This window comes from Erythrolamprus reginae, chromosome 5, assembly GCF_031021105.1.
Source record: "Erythrolamprus reginae isolate rEryReg1 chromosome 5, rEryReg1.hap1, whole genome shotgun sequence".
In the NCBI taxonomy this organism is placed as follows: Eukaryota; Metazoa; Chordata; class Lepidosauria; order Squamata; family Dipsadidae; genus Erythrolamprus; species Erythrolamprus reginae.
The window spans coordinates 117,741,795-117,762,634 of NC_091954.1; the positions used below are offsets into that span (position 1 = coordinate 117,741,795).

At 44.4% G+C, this 20,840-nt stretch overlaps 1 protein-coding gene across 1 annotated transcript in view; it reads right to left on the bottom strand.

The window, feature by feature from the left end:
- Nucleotides 1-11,547: 11,547 nt before the first annotated feature.
- The window catches only part of CLDN1 (claudin 1), a 32,844-nt gene continuing 23,551 nt past the window's right edge, over nucleotides 11,548-20,840 (bottom strand). The window contains exons 2-4 of the mRNA XM_070754182.1: nucleotides 19,249-19,413; nucleotides 17,596-17,680; nucleotides 11,548-13,981 (exon numbers count right to left, since the gene is read on the bottom strand). Of these exons, the coding sequence (XP_070610283.1) occupies nucleotides 13,819-13,981; nucleotides 17,596-17,680; nucleotides 19,249-19,413 (413 nt within the window). The 3' untranslated portion in view covers nucleotides 11,548-13,818. The remainder of the gene's footprint in view (nucleotides 13,982-17,595; nucleotides 17,681-19,248; nucleotides 19,414-20,840) is intronic.

Consider the following 20,840-nt stretch of genomic DNA (forward strand, 5'->3'; position numbering starts at 1 on the left):
AAATCCTCCAGTCTTGGAGTACCCACAACGTCTGAAGGCAAATTGTTCCGCTGGTTGTTTTCACTGTCAGGATAGGAAGCTTTCTCACTTTTGATTTTGTTAACTTACATTTGTTCTTGAGACTTTGAACAGCTGGTTCAACGAAGCCTTGTGGTGTTTTTCTAGCCGACAACCATCTTTTTGGAAGTTTTCCCCAACACCGAAGGCAGACAGTTGTACCCTGGTAGATGAGATCTCCTACCCCTTTTGCCCACCAGCCTTTTCCTCCAGGGACCAACAGCTGCACTCGTTGCCTCCCAATGTCTCAGGGGCTGCCCCAAAGAAAAGGGAGTCAAAGAGAAGAGAGAAGAATGGAATGGAATGGGAGAGGAGAGAAGTGAAGAATAGAGGAGAGGAGAGCAGAGCAGAGCAGAGCAGAGTAGAGTAGAAGAGAAGAGAATAATTGGAAAAGAAAAGGGAAGGGAGGGGAAGAATTAGAGAATAGAATGAAATGGAACAAAATAATTGGAGAATAGAATGGAATGGAATGGAATGGAATGGAATAGAATAGAATAGAATAGAATAGGGATGGAATGGAATCCCAGCCGTGTGCAGCAGCTGCCAAAAAAGCCAACACAGTTCTCGGCTGCATCAACAGAGGGAGAGAATCAAGATCACGTGAAGGGTTAATACCACTTTACAAGGCCTTGGTGAGGCCACACTTGCAATACGGCATCCAGTTTTGGTCGCCATGATGCAAAAAGGATATTGAGACTCTAGAAAAAATGCAGAGAAGAGCGACAAAAAATGATTAGGGAATTAGAGGCTAAAACATACGAAAGATGGTTGCAGGAACTAGGCAGGGCTAGTTTAATGACAAGAAGGACCAGGGGAGACATGATTAACCAGTGGAACAGCTTGCCACCAGAAGTTGTGTATGTTCCAACACTGGAAGTTTTTAAGAAGATGTTGGATAACCATCTGTCTGAAGGGGTGTAGGGTTTCCTGCCTAAGCAGGGGGGTGGACTAGATGACCTCCAAGCCTTCCAAATCTGTTGTTATTATTATTGTTAGAATAGAATAGAAAATGGACTGGACTGGAAGGGAATGGAATAGACTAGGAATAAGAATAGAACAGAGCAGAACAGAACAGAATAATAACAGAGTTGGAAGGGACCTTGGAGGTCTTCTAGTCCAACCCCCTGCTCAGGCAGGAACCCCTATACTTTTTCAGGTTGTCCAAGCTCTTCCTAAAAACTTCCAGTGTTGCAAAATCCACATTTGGACATGGTGACCTCCAGGGAATAGTCTACTCTCTTCCTTCCCACGCTGACCTCTGAGGACGATGGGAGAGGGAGTCCAATTGCGAACAGGCGAACACACACTTCACACTCCCCCCTCCCACTCCATTCTTGTGCAATGCCAGGGCCCGCCCCAAACTGTGTGCAAACACCATTTTTTCACGGTTCGTCCCGACATCTGTAGGAAGATGTTATTCACCGCCTCTCCTTCTGTGTGGAGGATGGAAGTTAGCAGGGAAGTCCACGAGTGTTCAATGCCCTGATGACTAGACCATGCAAATCTATGCAAATGAAGATGCAGATACAAGGGCTTCTCCTCCCCCCCTCCTTTCCACAAGTCTTCACGCTCTCCACCGTTGCAAATGAAAGGGATGCAAAGAGGCAGATTAAATTTTGCACTGATTATTGCATTGTTTTTATGCATTGTTTGCCAGATCCCTCGATGGGACCCTGCTCTTAATTAAATGGGTGGATTGGAAATGGGTTTAACTTACAGCTCCGTCATCTCCGTTCCGACTTTACCATAGTTCATAAAATCTCAGGGACCGCCTTCTGCTGCACGAATCCCAGCGACCAGTTAGGTCCCACAGAGTTGGCCTTCTCTAGGTCCCGTCAACTAAACAATGTCATTTGGCGGAGCCCAGGGGAAGAGCCTTCTCTGTGGAGGCCCCGGCCCTCTGGAACCCACTCCCCCCGGAGATTAGAATTGCCCCCACCCTCCTCGCCTTTCGTAAGCTCCTTAAAACCCATCTCTGCCATCAGGCATGGGGGAACTGAGATATACTTTCCCCCTAGGCCTTTACAATTTATGCATGGTATGTTTGCTTGTATGTATGATTAGTTTTACAATAAGGGTTTTTTAGTTGTTTTAGTATTGGATTTACATGCTGTTTTTTATTGTTGTTGTTAGCCGCTCTGAGTCTACGGAGAGGGGCGGCATACAAATCCAATAGATAGATAGATAGATAGATAGATAGATAGATAGATAGATAGATAGATAGATAGATAGATAGATAGATAGATAGATAAAATCATCCTGTTAGGTGACTACTTCACCGTCAACCGCAACAACACACGAGCATGAAATAGATTCAAACTCAATGTCAACCTCTCCAAACTAGCCTGCAAAAAATACGACTTCAGCAACAGAGTGAGCAACACCTGGACTCTGTGGTTTCTACTCCTAACCCTAAAACCTTTAACTTTAGGCTATCTACAATTGACCTCTCCCCTTTTGTAAGAGGTCTGTAAGGGGCGTGCATAAGTGTCCCATTGTGCCTACCACCCCTGTCCTATTGTCTTCTACCATTACTTTTATTTTTACTTAATATTTTATTTGTACAAATTACCATCCTATAATTCTTTGATAAATACAAAAAATAAAATAATAAGATGAGATATGTATGGTTTATGTATGGTTTGTCTGAGATGTGTGACTGTTTTTTATATTAAGGGGTTTTAAATTGTTTTTAACTATTGGATTTGTACTGTTTTCTTGTTGTGAGCCACTCTGAGTCTTCGGAGAGGGGCAACATGCAAATAATAATAATAATAATAATAATAATAATAATAATAATAGATGGGTAGTTGAAACACTCCTGTCTTTGGGCACACCAATTCACACAACATACACACTCATTATCCAAAATGCGCAGGGCACACGTTTCAATGCAGGCAGTTTCCTCACCCCACAGATATTTCAATTCGAGTCCCTGCCGGCTGCCGAGATAATTACTTTTATAAAATGAAAAAAAAAAAGATTCCCGGTTATTAATATGTTTCCTGGAATGCAGCCCGGAGGGTGGAGCCCAGCATGGAGGAATTTAATCAAGGGCTGGGCAGATCCTGTCCAAGTAGGAAGGAGGTCTCATCCACAACTCTTCTCACATTCAACCCTTACAAGGAGATACCTTCTCAGGGGCTGCTTCATTCTGGCACCCGGTTTCTAGCAGAATAGAATAGAATAGAATAGAATAGAATATAAAATAGGATAGAATAGAATATAAAATAGAATAGAATAGAATAGAAAATAGAATAGAATAGAATAGAATTCTTTATTGGCCAATTGTGATTGGACACACAAGGAATTTGTCTTTGGTGCAGATTCTCTCAGTGGACATAAAAGAAAAATATACATTCATCAAGAATCATGTGGTACAACACTTAATGATTGTCATAGGGGTCAAATAAGCAATGAAGAAACAGTCAATATTAATATAAATCTCAGGATACAAGCAACAAGTGGGTGGGATTCGAGTGTATGTCAAGGTTTCAGGTAGCATTAGGATCTAGACAAACTTGAAGAGTGGGCACTCTCTAACAAAATGAAATTCAAGGGTGAAAAAAATGAGGTTCTACATTTAGGCAAGAAAAACAAAAAGCATAGGTACAGTATATGAGGCACCTTGCTCAACAGAGAGGGATCTTGGGGTCCTTGTGGACCACCATTGAAATAGGATCCAGCCGTGTGCAGCAGCAGCCAAAAAAGCCAACACAGTTCTCGGCTGCATCAACAGAGGGAGAGAATCAAGATCATGTGAAAGGTTAATACCACTTTATAAAGCCACACTTGGAATACGGCATCCGGTTTTGGTCACCACGATGCAAAAAGGATGCTGTGACTCTAGACAGAGTGCAGAGAAGAGCAACAAAGAGGATCAGGGGACTGGAGGCTAAAACACATGAAGAACGGTTGCAGGAACTGGGCATGGCTATTTCAATGAGAAGAAGGACCAGGGGAGACACGATAGCAGCCTTCCAGTATCTCAGGGGTTGCCACAAAGAAGAAGGAGTCAACTTATTCTCCAACGAAAAAGAAAGAAGGAAGGAAGGTAGAGAAAGAAAGAAAGGAAGGGAGGGAGGAAGAAAGAAAGAAAGAAAGAAAGAAAGAAAGAAAGAAAGAAAGAAAAGGACCAGGAAAGACATGATAGCAGTCTTCCAATATCTCAGTCTTCCAATATCTCATATTTCCAGTGTAGGAGTATTCACAATTTATGGTGGCAAGCTGTTCCACTGGTTAATTGTTCTAACTGTCAGGAAATTTCTCCTTAGTTCTCAGTTGCTTCTCTCCTTGTTTAGTTTCCACCCGTTGCTTCTCGTTCTATCCTCAGGGGCTTTGGAGAATAGCCTGACTCCTTCTTTGTGGCAATAACTTTGAGGCTTTAATTTGTTTCCTGGATTTTTGGAGTGTGTGTTTGTCTGGATGTGACCCATTTGCCGGCTTCTCCACTCACTCCAATTTAATCCTGTTAGGGTGCCTTTTCCGGGGGGGGGTCTCTTCCAGAGTCTCTTACCACCCCCCCATACCTTTACACAATCCCCCCCCCCCATCTGCTGTTTTAAGAAGAAAGAAACTTCATCTCCTTCAATGCCGCCCGCCCTGTCTTTGAAGTGGCCATTCGGCCACCTTGGTTCGCCCAAGAGCCACAGAGATTGGATCTCTCTCTCTCCATCTCTCTCCCTCCCCCCCTCTCTCCATCCCTCCATCCATCCCTCCATAATCTATGAGAGATTGGTCGTGTTTAAGGCAGCATAATTCTAAGCTTCCTAAACCCAGGATTGTGAGTCTAGTTGTGTAGGGGATTCTGTTGTGAGTGGAGGAGTGGAGGGCTCTTCTCTTAAAGTATCTCTGTTTTCTCAAGTGTTTATGTCTGAAATGCAGTGTGGGTTCCAGACAGATGAGCTGTATTCAAGGATGGGTCTGGCCAAAGTTTTGTAGGCTCTTGTTGCGTAGGGGATTCTGTTTGATTGCTTGAGTTTTTAAATCCCCTTTGAGCAAGGGAGGTGGTTTAATTTAAACTCAAGCCCCCTTTGAGACCCCACCTGGCCCAACTAACATCTTCACACTTCTACTGGCAGCCTGTGTACATGTGTGTGTGCGTGCATACTCACACGAGGACCTCGCTGCCTCTTGCAACCTGGCACCACTTGAAAATCCAGGTGTGCCAAACAGGAGAGGTGTGTTATTCCGGCTGTGCTGATTCCATAACACTGCGTCTTGGATTTGTGTAAAGGGATGGCAAGAGCACAGCAACACATGCTCACACTCGCACATGGCCCTGGAAAAGTGGGGTAGGAAATCCCCAGTTGGAACGGCAGCCGGACGATCCTTCTGTGTCACCTGAGGCATTTCCTGGAAGGAGTCAGTTTTGGGGTGACCCCTTTGTTTTTTGGGGTTCCCTGCCCTGCCTCCTCCCATTTGCTGAGCCTACCGCCAGCGTTACACACCACCCAAGGTGGGCTCCACTCTTGGGCAGATTCCCATTGCCGCCACTACCGATGTGCTGCATGTACAGCTTGGGTTCGCTTGCATGCATTTGCATGTTCCTGTGTACAGTGGGACCTCTACCTACAGACACCTCGACTTCAGAACTTTTCTAGATGAGAACCGGGTGTTCAACATTTTTTTGCCTCTTCTCAAGAACCATTTTCTACTTAAGAACCCGAGCCAGGAAAAATCTCCCAGGAAATTTCAGAGCGGCACGAAGGCCTGGTCAGTTTCCTGCCCTTCCCCCTTTAATCCCGGCCATCTCGGGCCTTTCTGGGCTGCCAGAGGAGCCTTTCGGTGGCGCTTAAGGAGGCGGAGCTATAGTTTATATTCAATAAAAATATTTTTTTTAAAAAAAAGATATAGGGCTTTCCACTCCCAGAATTCTACATCCAGCTCAGTCCAAGGAAAACGTCAAGCTTTTGTAGCTAGGCTCCAACTCCCAGAATTCATGGCTGGCTGGGGAATTCTGGGAGTTGAAAAGCACACACATCTATCTGTCTGTCTGTCTGTCTGTCCGTCCGTCCGTCCGTCCGTCCATCCATCCATCCATCTATCATTATCTGTCTGTCTGCCTGCCTGCCTGCCTGCCTACCTACCTACCTATCATCTATCTATCATCTATCTATCTATCTATCTATCTATCTATCTATCTATCTATCTATCCGACTTCTATGCTGCCAAATCCTGAAGGACTCAGAGCAGCTTACAACAGCGGTACAAATATAAGAATAAATACAATACAGTAAAAGAAGTCGAACAATTACCGAAGGACAGGCAAGAAACTCCTGGGCTTGAACCCCAGACCGATGGTCTCATCTGCAAGCGGCAGGCAAAACAGGAAAATAGCCATTTGATGAGACACAGGGCAGGTTACTATCACCTGGCAGCCACTGGTGGTTATTAGCAAACAAGACATGTCGCGTATTCCTGTGTGTTTTGCATTCTATTTGTCTTGTTCTGACTGTTCCTTATTATTCACTCTGGCGCTTGTAAATGTCTACGAGAGATTCTCAGTCATCCAGGTCGTGGTTGTCTCAAAGATGCTTTGCAACTGGACTTCCTTGTTATTCTTGGAAGGCGGTTTGTTTATTTATTTATTTACTTGCTTGCTTGCTTACTTAATTACTTACTTACAACTTACTTACTTACTTTTTTGCTTGCTTAGCTATTTAGTTACTCAGTTGCTTACTTACTTACGGTACTTACTTATTTGCTTGCTTACTTACTTATTTACTTAGTTGCCTACTTACTTACTTACTTACTTACTTACTTACTTACTTACTTGCTTGCTTACTTACTTATTTACTCATCCATCCATCCATTAATTCATTCAATTTGTATGCCGCTCATTTCCTGAGGGATTCTAGGCGGCTCACATCCAAAATCAAAACATACAGATAATATTAAAACCTCTAAAAAACCAATTTAAAAACAGTTCAAATCCAAGAGTTAAAAACCATACATTACCATTTATGGCCAGATCTTCATGGTTTCCACCATCAGATCAACGTCTCCAGGCCTGCTGGAAAAGCCAGCTCCTTAGAGCTTTCCAGAAGGCCAGTAGGGCGAGGGTACTGCAGATCTCAGAAGGTAACTGGTTCCAGAAAGCTGGAGCCACCACCAAGGAGGCTCTTCCCTGCGGACCTGCCAGCCAACACTGTTTAGCTGGTGGGATCCAGAGAAGGCTAACTCTGTAGGCTGGGAGCTATGGCAGTCTCGAAGATAACCTGGCCCTAAGCCATGTATGGCTTTAAAGGTAAGGACCAACACCTTGAATTGCATCCAGAGACCAACCGGGAATCAGTGCAGTACGCGGAGAGTTGGTGTGATGTGGGTGTGTGTAGGAGCACCCACAACAGCTCACGTGGCTGCATCCTCCGAGTCTTCGGAGAGGGGCGGCATACAAATCTAAATAATAAAATAAAATAAATAAAATCCTGGACCAATTGTAGTCTCTGAACACTCTCCAAGGGTAGCCCCATGTAGAGTGCATTGCAATAGTCCAGCCATGAGGTGACAAGGGCACGAGTGACTGTCAGAAGAGCCTCCTGATCCAAGTAGGGTCACAATTGGTGCACCAGGCAAACCTGGGCAAAGGTCCCCCTAGCCACAGCTGTCAAATGTTGGTCTAATCCTAGCTGTGAGTCTAGAAGCACACCCAAAGTGAGAACCCATTTTGAGGGGCGTAATCTCTCCCCCACCCCAGAACCAAAGATGGACAGTCGATATAATCCTTCGGCAGGTGGGGGCTCCAACTTACAGCCGCTAGTGGGGCTGATGGGGGCGCAGCTCCAGGGACCGGCAGCCGCGCATGAGCATCGGAGCGAGATTTCGCTTCTGCACAGGCACAAGAAGCAAATCTCGTGAGAAGATGCGCGGGCGGGTGAGATTTCGGTGAATTTTTTGCTTCCGCCAGTGATGGCCTCTTACTTGCACAGTCAGGTTTGCAGAACCAGTCAAAAAAATTGGTCGCATGCAGAACCGGTAGCAAAATTCTGAATTTTTTCCTTTTTTCCTCTACTGGGCTCTGGGCATGTTTTTCTTATCACAGTAAATGAGGTTGAGTGTGTATGATTCTAGAAGAGTTGTGCATGTGTGTGTGTACATACACATATAGTTTATATAGTAGATAATCAATATTTTTGTGTTCCTGTGTGTAATATGCATGTACACATATGGCATATACACATTCAAGAGTATATTTTGGATGTTCAGTCATAGTAAATAGAGGGGGAAATTGTATCTTGGTGAGGCGAGGGGAGGCCAGGCACCCTCACCCTAACCCTTCACGTGAGTGACGTCAAGCTGGCCGTGGGGCCTCTCTAGGAATCTCCTGGGAGGAACCTTTAAGCCGGTCACATGACCTATAAGCCAACCCTCGATCACATGATCGTCAAGCCACTCCCACCTGGTCACATGGCTGGCAAGCCACACCCACACAATAAGCCACGCCCATAGGGTGGTAGTAAAAAAAATTGCAGGTTTTTCCAGCTTCTTCTTCTTCAAAGCCCCCAGAGACTGTGATGGAGAGCCTCCAGCCTTTGTAGGTCAGCCTATACCAAGGAACAAATCTTAACCTCAAGGTGTTTTTTCCACGTACTAGTGGAATGTATGAGTATGAGCCTCAGTGGCGCAGTGGTCAGAGTGCAGTACTGCAAACGCCTTCTGCCAGCAATTTTGCACATCGAATCTCAGAAGGCTCCAGGTTGACTTAGCCTTCCGTCCTTCCGAGGGGGAGGGGTCAAATGAGGACCCAGATTATGGGGGGTCACAGGCTCACTCTCTGTGAACCGCTCAGAGAAGGCTGGAAGAGCACGATGAAGCGGTATATAAGTCTCAATGCTATTAAAAATAAATAAAAATAAAAAAATAAAAAATAAAAAAATAAAAAACAAAAAACAAAAAACAAAAAACAAAAAACAAAAAATAAAAATAAAAATAAAAATAAAAATAAAAATAAAAATAAATTAAAAAAAAATAATTTATTAGATTTGTATGCTGCCCCTCTCTGGGGACTCGGAGCGGCTATTGCTAAAGCTTTCTTTCTTTCTTTCTTTCTTTCTTTCTTTCTTTTCTTCCCTCTCTTCCTCTCCCTTCCTTCCTCTCTCTCTCTCTTTCTTTCTCATTTCTCTTCCTCCCTCCCTCGCTGCCTCCCTTTCTCTCTCTCTCTCTTTCTTTCATTCTTTCTTTTCCTCCCTCTCCCCCTCTCTCTTCCTTCCTTCCTTCCTTCCTCTCTTCCTTCTTTCTTTCTTTCTTTCTTTCTTGTTTCTCTTCCTCCCTCCCTCGCTGCCTCCCTTTCTCTCTCCATCCCTCCCTCCCTCCCTCCCTCCCTCTCTCTCTCTCTTTCTTTCTTTCTATCTTTGTGTTGGGGGCAATATGCTTACTCTCTCCAAACCGCTTAGAGAGGGCTGGAAAGCCCTGTGAAGCGGCATATAAGTCCAAATGCTAAATGCCAGTGCAATCCACAGAAGGCCTACAGGCATGCATCATGCCTACCCATCCAGTCATGTGTCTTGGCACTGGGCCACCCCATGCTCCTCCTTAGCATGTTCCTATGGAGAAGACCCCACCCTGCCCTGGCTGAAATCCCCTTCTCCTCCGCGCCAGAAAGTTTTTTCCCAAATCAGGATCTTCTTCCCACGAGTTGGGCAAGATGGAGGGCGGTGTGGGGAGAGAGAGAGAGAGAGAGAGAACAAATGCAGGAGAACTTGAGTGCCTCCCATCCATCCGTCTTAATTGCAGGATGTTCCTTTCGGGGATGATGAGTGTCCTGGAAGGAATGTGGGGGAGGCTGCCTTCGTTCGGGGAAACTGGTCGGGCCGGTCTGCTTGCATTTCCCCCCTAATCGGCTCATCTCTTTGGGAAGGTCGGTTTTGGGGAGACTGACTCAAGGAGCGCGTTGCAACACCATCGCCCTGTTTGTGCAAGGGGCCAGTGGGTGGCGGAGGGATGGACCAGTGAGTAACTCCTCCATCACCTCTTCTGGAGTGAGCTGGTTCATGCTAACTCTCTATAAATCAGGGCTTCTTGACCGTGGTGGACTTTAAGAGGGGTGGACTTCAATTCCCAGAATTCCCCAGCTGGCCATACTGACTGTGGAATTCTGGGAGTTGAAGTCCACCAACGTTTAATTGGTGGATTAGTTTATTTTTTAATTTTTGAAAAAAAGTAAATTTTATTGAACAATTAAAATAAACAAAATTAACCAACATGTTTCACATTAATTGAGTTTTTTTAGGCTTACATTTCAGCAGTTTGTCGTTCTTTTTTTTAAATATATATTATATCAATTACTAAATATATTGGTATATATTTAATACAGTGGTACCTCTACCTACAGACGCCTCGACTTACGAACGTTTCCAGATAAGAACCAGGTGTTCAAGATTTTTTTGCCTCTTCTCAAGAACCATTTTCCACTTACCAAACCCGAGCCTCCAAAACTGTAACCAGAAAAGGCGGGGAGAAGCCTCCGTGGGGCCTCTGTAGGAATCTCCTGGGAGGAAACAGGGCCAGAGAAGGCAGGGAGAAGCCTCCGTGGGGCCCCTCTAGGAATCTCCTGAGAGGAAACAGGGCCTCCACCCTCCCTGTGGTTTCCCCAATCGCACACATTATATGCTTTTACATTGATTCCTATGGGGAAAATTGCTTCTACTTACAAACTTTTCTACTTTTGTACGGAACGAATTAAGTTCGTAAGTAGAGGTACCACTGCATATGTGTTGTTATGTATGTATGCTTTTATGTATCTCTTCCATGTCTAAACCTTTTAAATTTAACTCAATTCTAGAACTTCCATTTATAAGAGCACAAGCTAAAATTATGGTAAATATCTATCCTCTTATAAAGATAATGTGCTCGTATCTGTATTATTTTATTGTTGCAAGTCTCCCTGAGTCCTATAGGATTGGGCGACATATAAATCAAATAAATTAAATTACTGGTAAATGTTAAAGTACGCTGGTTATGGAATGCTAGAAGTTGAAGTCCACCCATTTTCAAGCATGCTGGCTGGGGAATTCTGGGAGTTGACGTCTAGCAACGCTAAAGCACACTGGCTGGAGAATTCTGGGAATTAATGTCCACCCATTTTCAAGGTTATTGGCTGGAGAATTCTGGGAGTCAAAGTCCACCCATCCTAAAACAAGATCTCTGGGGGATTCTGGGAGTTGCAGCCTATACATCTTAAAGACCCTGGTTGGGGGAATTTGGGGAGTTGAAGTTCACCCATCTTCAAGCCACCAAGGTTGAGAACCATTGCCCTAAACTACTCTCCAACATAGCCTGAGTTCCCGCAACCCCCACAGCCTTTTTAAAAAACCAAAGTTTTACGTTGAAGTTTATTTATTTATTGGATTTGTATGCCGCCCCTCTCTGTTGGATTGCATTAGTGGCATTGTCCTTATAAAGAATAATTTGGCACCACCGTTCTCCTTTTGACGAAAACTCTCTCTGCACACCGAAATAACAAATTAAATAGCAACACACCGAGACTCGTTTTCTTAAAAAATGAAAAGGTACATTTATTGAAAACAGTTAATACTTTATACAGGTTTTATTCCTCACAGAATTGTGTGTCCCTAACCCCCCCTCCCGCCAAAGGGCATAGCTGCCCCCCACGATCGACAGACCGAGCTGGCTCAAAGTTCACCAACAATCTCAGTTTTTATTTTTTAATAAAAAAATGCTATTTGGATCCCAGACAGATTTGCTCAGGAGGGCCCTAAGACTGGTGAGGTTTACTCCCAAGTAAGAGTTGGCCACTTTGCAAACTTAATCACAGGTGAAGCGCTTCAGGTGAGGTTCCTGGTAGTGAAAACAAGGAAACCTACCTTGGTGAGGCCAGGCGCGCGTATTTGCGTGTGTAAGTGTGTTTCACAGCCCACTCCTGCAGCAAGAGAGGTGGAAATATTCCTATTTACAATGGGGCGGGGGGCTTTGCCACAGGGGTGGGAAAATGGACTTTTCCTCCACTTTCCGTTAGGGGTTTTTACAAAGATTGTGTTCCATCTCTGGCTTCTCCAGGTTGGCTTGCACGCCAGATGTTTTTGCACTGCGCAGTTGCAACTTGCAACCCAACACATCTGGATGCCTCCGAGCTGGGGCCGTTCTTGTGTGTTCAAGACTGCGATTAACACAATAACAAAATGTGTTTGCGTGTGTTTGCAATCTCTGCAGTCTAACCGAGAGAATGGGGATGACGTGATAGCAGCCTTGAGGGAATTGCCCCAAAGAAGAAGAGGTGATTCACCTGTTCTCCAAAGCACCTGAAGGCAGCAGAAGAAACAACAATGGACCAGCAATGAATCAAGGGGACCACCTGGGAATTAAGGAGAAACCTCCTGACAGTGGGGACAATTCAACCGGTGGAACAGCCTGCCACCAGAAGTTGTGGGAGCTTCATCACTGGAAGTTTTGAAGAAGAGATTGGAACAGTCACTTGTCTGAGATAGGGGCTGGACTAGAAGACCTCCAAGGTGCCTTCAACTCTATTCTACACTAAGGTACCTCCGAGTTCTATAATTCTGCCTTGCTTCCTTTCCAACTGCAGGGAAGGAAGAGTTAATGGGTCAGCGGATCAGCCCAGGGGGAATTCCCACAGGTGCAGTCAGGGCTACATCTGGTTAAGAGCCTTGGTGGTGCAGTGGTTAGAGCGCAGTACTGCAGGCTACTCCGCAGTCTGTGCTGGCTGCCGATTGGTTTCCGGACTCAACTCAAAGTGTTGGTCATGACCTCTACATCGCACGGGACCAGATTACTTATGGGACCACCTCCTGCCACATGAATCCCATCAACCGGTGAGGTCCCACCGATTCGGCCTTCTACAGGTCCCATCAACTAGACCAGTGTTTCCCAACCTTGGCAACTTGAAGATATTTGGACTTCAACTCCCAGCATTCCCCAGCCAAGGTTCGGAAACACTGAACTAGACAATATCGCTTGGCGGGACCTAAGGGAAGAGCCTTCTCTGGGGGGGGCCTGGCCCTCTGGAATCAGCTCCCCCCAGAAATTGCCTTGATTTAAAAACACTCATACAACTCAAACAAACCATACATAAAACGGAGCGGCCGAGGGGAATCAATTTCCCCATGCCTGGTGGCAAATGTGGGTTTTTAGGAGTTTACGAAAGGCGAGGAGGGTGGGGGCGGTCCTAATCTCCAGGGGGGAGTTGATTCCAGAGGGCGGAATCAACTCAACTCAACACAGAGAAGGCTCTTCCCCTGGGTCCAGCCAGACAGCATTGTTTTGTCGACAGGACCCAGAGAAGGCCAGCTCTGTGGGACCTAACTGGTCGCTAGGATTCGTGTGGCAGAAGGTGGTTCCGAATGTATTATTTGGATTTCGATATATATTGTCTTTTTTATATGTTGTAAGCCGCCCCGAGTTCTCAATAAACTTAAACTTAACTTAAACTTCTTCTGGCCCTTCAGGAGAAATCTATTGCAAGGTTTCAAAGAGAGACTGTCCATCCTTTGAAGAGAGTGAGGGAGGGTCCGATAAAGGGGATGGTCGGTCCTCTCACCGAGAGAAAGTGGTGTTACGGTACCTATGATGTATGGACAAATCCTTTCCTCCGTTTTCCTATCCGAGACGAGAGCAGGATCCGACCAGGAACAGAAATGGGTGTGGGGTTACAAAGGGGCCTAGTTCATTTATGGTGGTGGGTGGGCGAAGCAGGATTATCCTGTTCAGGGCAGGGCAGAAGTAAAGCAGTGTCCATTGGCGGTTGCCCGAGGCCAGCCTCTCATGTCATCCTTCCCCGTTGTATTATACATAATCCTTCCCAGTGGAGGGGACGCACGTGGGGTACGCCCGAGTCGGGGGGTAGGAGGTCTCTCGCCGGGGGCAGGCGCAGCAAAGGAAGGCACCTCCCAAAATGCTCAGGGACGAGGCTGCCCAGCCAATGAAAAGCGCCTGGCCGAATTCAAACCTGAGGAGGAAAGAAGATGGTCAGTCGAAGTCCAAGGATGAAGTGGGACAATCCATCGAGAATTCAGTCCTTGATTTGGGTGACACTCAAAATAACAGAAAACAGAGTTGGAAGGGACCTTGGAGGTCTCATATGAGAGGGATAATAATAATAATTAATAATGATTAATAATGATTAATAATGATTAATAATGATTAATAATGATTAATAATGATTAATAATGATTAATAATGATTAATAATGATTAATAATAATCATCATCATCATCATCACAACAACAACAACAACAAGAAGGTCTTCTAGTCCAACCTTCTGCTTAGGCAGGAAACCCTACACTGGTTATCCAACATCTTAAAAACTTCCAGTGTTGGAGCATTCCCAACGTCTGGTGGCAAGCTGTTCCACTGGTTAATTGTTCTCACTGTCAGGAAATTTCTCCTTAGTTCTAAGTAGCTTTCCCCCTTGTTTTGTTTCCATCCACTGTTTTTTGATCAGGTACTTTGGATAATAGGTTGACTCCTTCTTCTTTGGGGCAACCCCTGAGATATTGGAGGATCTTGCAAGTCCTAGTGGACAATCACTTTAATACGAGCCAGCAGCAAAAAGGCCAATGCAATTCCTAGGTTGCATTAACAGAAGAATAGAATCAAGATCACGTGAAGGGTTAATACCACTTTATATGACCTTGGTAAGGCCACACTTTGAATACAGCATCCAGTTTTGGTCACCATATTATAAAAAAGTTGTCAAGACTTTAGAAAGAGTGCAGAGAAGAGCGACAAAGATGATCAGGGGACTGGAGGCTAAAACACATGAAGAACGGTTGCAGGAACTGGGCCTGGCTAGTTTAACGAAAAGAAGGACCAGGGGAGACATGATACCAGTCTTCTAAGTTCTCAGGGATGGACACAAAGAAGATTTTGGAGTCAAGCTATTCTCCAAAGCACCTGAGGGTAGAACAAAAAGCAATGGGTGGAAACTAAACAAGGAGAGAAGCAACTTAGAACTAAGGAGGAATTTCCTGACAGTGAGAACAATTAATCAGTGGAACAGCTTGCCACCAGAAGTTGTGAATGCTCCAACCCTGGAAATGTTTAAGAAGATGTTGGATATCCATCTGTCTGAATGTAGGGTTTCCTGCCCAAGTAGAGGGTTGGACTAGAAGACCTCCAAGGTCCCTTCCCATTCTGATATTCCATTCCATTCTATTCTATTCTATTCATTTTGAATTTTAAAGAAGATGTTGAATAACCATTTGATTGAAGTGGTGTAAGGTTTCCTGCTTAAGCAGGGGGTTGGACTAGAAGACCTCCAAGGTCCCTTCCAACTCTGTTATTCTGTACTCTGTATTCTGTTAGTCCAAACCTCTGCTCAAGCAGGAGACCCTATAAAACCCAGCCAACTTACAGTGACCAAAACTGAGAAGCATTAGCTTAGATCTTTCTCCCAGTAATGTCCCCCCATCTCTGCAGGCGTAAACCCCCCTCCTCCTTATAATTCTGACATTGCTTTACAATCTGCTCTGTCCTCTTTCACATCCTTTGGCTGGTTCCCAAATTCCGCACACAAAGCCACATGACCTACAGGTTTCAGCACGTGAGTCTTGGCTGCCTTCCTTGAGGTTGCAAGGATGAAAGTGGGAGGCCTGATGAGGTTCTGAAGTGAGGGTGGAATTGCACAATCCTCTCCTATTGGCACGGGCCTTTTCCCAGGGCGCACGTAAGGTCTGGTGAACATTGCTGAGCGGTAAAAGGGCGTCGGGGAGCGCAGAGCAAATCACCACCGAGCAGATTGCTCATATGCCTCCTTGGAAATGGATTTTAGACTTTCTCTCGCTAATGGCAGATTGGAGCAGGTGGCCTGGCCAAGGGACAAGGAGAAAGCACTTTCTTTTTGGAAGCCAGAAAGGGGCAGATCGGGCCAAACCAATCTTATTTCATTTTTTGACAAAGTGACTAAATTAGTAAAGCAGTAAAATGCTGAGAAGATAATATGCTTAGAGTTCAGTAAGGCAATCGACAAGATAAACCACAAACTACTTCTTTGTATGCTAGAAAAATGGGGGATAAATAGCATCACCACCAAATGGATTTGGAACTGGCTGGCAAACCCTACTCAACAAGTCGTCCTTATTAGTACGGCAACCACAAGGAGAGAAGTAAGCAGTGGGGCAACCCAAGGCTCCATCCTAGGCCTAGGACTCTTCAATTTCTTCATCGATGACTTAGATGAGGGGATGGAAGAGGAACTCATCCAATTTATGACCTATAAAGCCCTACATGGCGGCGGCCCAGAATACTTGCGGAACCGGTTTCTGCCACATGAGTCCCAACGACCGGTTAGGTCCCACAGAGTCGGCCTTCTCCAGGTCCCATCAACTAAGCAATGTCATTTGGCAGGACCTGGGAGAAGAGCCTTCTCTGTGTGGGTCCCAGCTCTCTGGAATCAGCTCCCCCAAGAAATTCACACTGCCCCCACCCTCCTTGCCTTTTGCAATAGTCTTAAGACTCACCTATACTGCCAAGCCTGGGGCCACTATGCCCTAGCCCCCTGGCTGACCAATAAGTTGAGAGTAAGTTGATTGAATGGGAATGACTGTCTTCTTATGGTTTTGGAGGGTTTAGATTCTAAATTTAAATTAAATGGATTTAGGACATTATATATTGTTCTGTTACATATTGTAAGCTGCCCTGAGACCTCAGAGAGGGGTGGCGTAAAAATCCAATAAATAAATAAATAAATTTTCAGATGACGCTAAGCTGGCAGGAATAGCCAACACCCCAGAAGACCAGCTTGGGGTGGGAAAAGATCTGGAGAGATTTGAAGAAGGGACCCTATCCAACAGAATGAATTTTAAGGTGGAGCAAAGCCAGGCTTTACACTTAGGTAGGAAAAACCAAAGCTACAAATATAGATTAGGTGAAACCTGGCTCAAAAACAGGAACCATGAAAGGGATCTTGGAATGATAGTGGAGGATCAATTAAATATGAGTCAGGTGTATACGGTGGCAGCCAAAACAAGCTAATGCAATCCTTGGTTGAATAAACAAGGGCATAAAATCCACATCACTTGAAGGAGCTCTTTGCAAAGCCTTAGGAAGACCACACCTGGAATACCAGCCTCCAGTTTGAGTCACCGTGATATGAAGAAGACGTTGAAGCTAGCAGAAGGATGACCTAATGAAGTCTAATGAAGAGAAGAACTGGGGATGATACAATAGCAGTCCTATGATTTAAGGGAGTCCCCAGGGAGTGGGGGGAATATAAATTCAATTAATTTAATTTAATTTAATTAAATTTAAGGGCCTGCCACAAAGATGAAGTGGGGGTCAACCTCCTATTCTCCAAACCTCCAGAAGGTAGAACCAGAAGCAATGGATGAAAACTAATCAAAGAGAGAAACGGGATAAATTTCCTGCCAATCGATCAGTGGAACAACTTCCCTCCAGAAGTTATGGTTGTTCCATCACTGGAAGGCTTTAAGAAGAGGTGGACTAGAAGACCTCAGAGGTCCCTTCCAACTCTGTTATTCCATCAGCAGAGGGTCAACCATGAATATCAGTGGAGATCTTTCTGCCCCACCCATCAGTTGAGTCCATTGAGATCTGACTTACTTGGAGTTGACGGGTGTGTAGGGGTTGAAGAAGTCCTGTGCGACAAGGTTGCCATACCAGGAGGTAGCCACTAACGCGGCCATGCCTATAGAAAGGAAGGAGAGAAAGGAGAGTTATTGTGAAGTCAACCACTTCCAAGAAGGAAAGACCACTTGTAGTTAGCCAATGAGAGTAGCTACTTTGACACCAACTCACACTAGCTTTTCTCAAGTTGGTCCCTTTCAGATGTGATATGGGAACGGAAGTTCAATACATCTAAATTAACAGAATTATAGTTTGGGACACCTAGGAATGGTATAGAGCAGGGGTCTCCAACCTTGGCAACTTTAAGACTCGTGGACTTCCAACTCCAGCATTCCTGGTGGTTGAGGAACTCTGGGAATTGATTCCACGAGTCTTAATGTTTGCCAAGGTTGGGGACCCCTGACATAGAGTATGTCTCAGGATTGTCAACTTGAATTTGGGCGGGCCCCAACTCCCACAATTCCCTGGGGAATTGTGGGAGTTGAAGTCTACCCATCTTTAAATTGACAACCCTTGAGAAGACAACCATCTCATCCTTCTGCGATGTGCAATAAAACCAACGAAGCCATCATGAGAAGGACCTCTTCTTTGCACAAGCCTTCAAGAGTTGGAGGTATCACAACTCTGTAGACACTACTCCATTGTTTACAGAGTGGGAGGATCCTTCTTTGAAGAGGGTTGGTCAACATCTTGCATTGCAAAATAGGACTTCTCCTTTTTGTGTCTTGCTCAGACTATTCATTGACCAGATTTACACCCAGTTGTCTTCTCACTTGAATTTCAGATAGGATTCCGAAGTCCACTTCAAGTCAGCCACTGTCCACCCATCAGCCTCAACTTCAGTAAGTCTGACCTCAGAGTAGACTCCTCCTCTCCACCCAGATCCTACAAATGGTTGATTTTCCATTTGTATCACTCTTTCCCAGGAATCCAACCTACCAGCCCATCTCTGGTGACTTCTGTTCTGCCCAGGCTGGTCAATTACCAGTAATTAATCCACAATTAAGACTTGGATGCACAGGCAACCTTATACAATTGTATAAATTCTCAGTCATTAATTCTCAACTCGGACAGTTTGCTCACTCAGCTCCAGTCAAAAACAGGATTCAGAATCCAGGAGGATTAGGAGAAGTTCTCTGTGCAAGTCTTTGCTCTCCATTTTAGGAATGTTGATCTTCCACACCCACTTTCCCATGAGCCTCTCTTTTTATACTACCAAGGATGGGAAAATGTCCATAGAGATATTCAACGCCTAGACCCCTGTCTATAGAGACAGTCATGCCTGGCTCTCATTCTTCTGACTCTCGCATCTAATATAGGGTCCTCAACGTCCCCATCATCCCCTGACTCAGACACTACCATAGCTGGGGGTTCTACAGTCTCTGGTGGTACCCCATGTTCCCCGGGTTCTAACTCCCCTTCACTCTCACTCTCAGACTCAGTTGGCAAAACACTGGCCTAGGATACCCAGACGGACCTACTCATCCTCCTCAAAGTCCATGACCAGCTGAGCTGGCTGTGGGCCACTCACAACAGCTTCCATACCAAAGTCTTTTTTTGCAAGACCACAAAATAACCCAAGGACCATGGTCCGTAGCCATGGATTTAAAGAAGTCAGAGGTTCCTCACCTGAAATGAGGAAGATGACACCTCCGAGAATGGCCATCCTCAACTTCTTCACCTCGTCGTCTTCCAAGCACTTCATGCATTTCATGCCAGCCATGGCGACGACAGATCCAATGAGACCCAAAAGGATGCTGGCCACCATTAAGGCCCGGGTTCCTTGCAAGCTGCCTGGAAAAGAGAGAAAGGAGAACGTGGTTTTACATCCACTTGGATGGAAGGACCAACAGTGTGATGCCATTTGCAATGTTCCCATCTGAAAGAAAGTTATCATGTTCTACTAGGATAGAGGTTTTCAACTCCCAGAATTTCCTAGCTGGCATAGCTTACTCTCTTGCAATCCCTTCCTCTGCAATCTCTCTACTTTAGGTGATAAGAGAAAAGGCTGGCTGGGGAATTCTGGGAATTGAAGTCCACAAGTCTTAGAGTGGCCAAGGTTGGAGACCTCTGCCTTAGATGACCCTTCTATACTATAATTATTTGTCCTTACTATTTCAACAACAATATCATAATAATTAATACATTATTTCCTTCTATCATGCCACTCATTCAATAAATCCCAAGTTTTATAATATTCCAAATCTTCTTTTTCTTCCAATTCTATCATCAATTTTTATGATGTGTGTATCAACTATTATTTTATGGTTACTATTTTTACCTGTTTCTACTATGCTTATAATCAATACATCTCAAGGATCTTAATTGTAACACCATTACTTTACATACATACATACATATATATCCTGTTTCCCTGAAAATAAGTCACCCCCGAAAGTAAGACATAGGAGAGGTTTTGTAGAATTGCCTAATATAAGGCATCCCCTGAAAGTAAGACGTAGGAGTCATTTCGTTTCGCAGCATTCCCAAACAGAACATATATAACCTAGATTTGAAGAAAGTATAATTGTTGTACATGGAAATAATGGTACAGTAGTAGTAAGAAATTCTTCATAGGATTCACAGTTTGTCTGGTTATAGAAACATAGAAACATAGAAGTCTGACGGCAGAAAAAGACCTTGTGGTCCATCTAGTCTGCCCTTATACTATTTTCTCTATTTTATCCCAGGCAGGTTTAAATTCAGTTACTGTGGATTTATCTACCACGTCTGCTGGAAGTTTGTTCCAAGGATCTACTACTGGTTATGCTGGTTTGTGATGACAACTACTGTACAGTATATATTAAATGTTCATTTTTTTTGTTCTGCAATAAATGTGAATTCTTCTTCATTGAAAAAAAAAAAGACATCCCCTGAAAATAAGACGTCGCACATCTTTGGGAGCAAAAATTAATATAAGACGCTGTCTTATTTTCAGGGAAACAGGGTATATACATATTTCTAAATATTAATGGAATAAAATACTATAATTATTTGTCCTTACTATTTCAATAACAATATCCCAATCATTAATACTGTACATTATTTATTTCCTTTTATCAAGCCACTCATACAATAAATCCCAAGTTTTATAATAGTCCGAACCCCCCTTTTCTTTCAATTCTATCGTCAATTTATCAAGTTGATAAATTTATCAATTTATCAAGTATGCCACTACAAGTCCTCGGAGAGGGGCGGCATACAAATCTAATAAATTATTA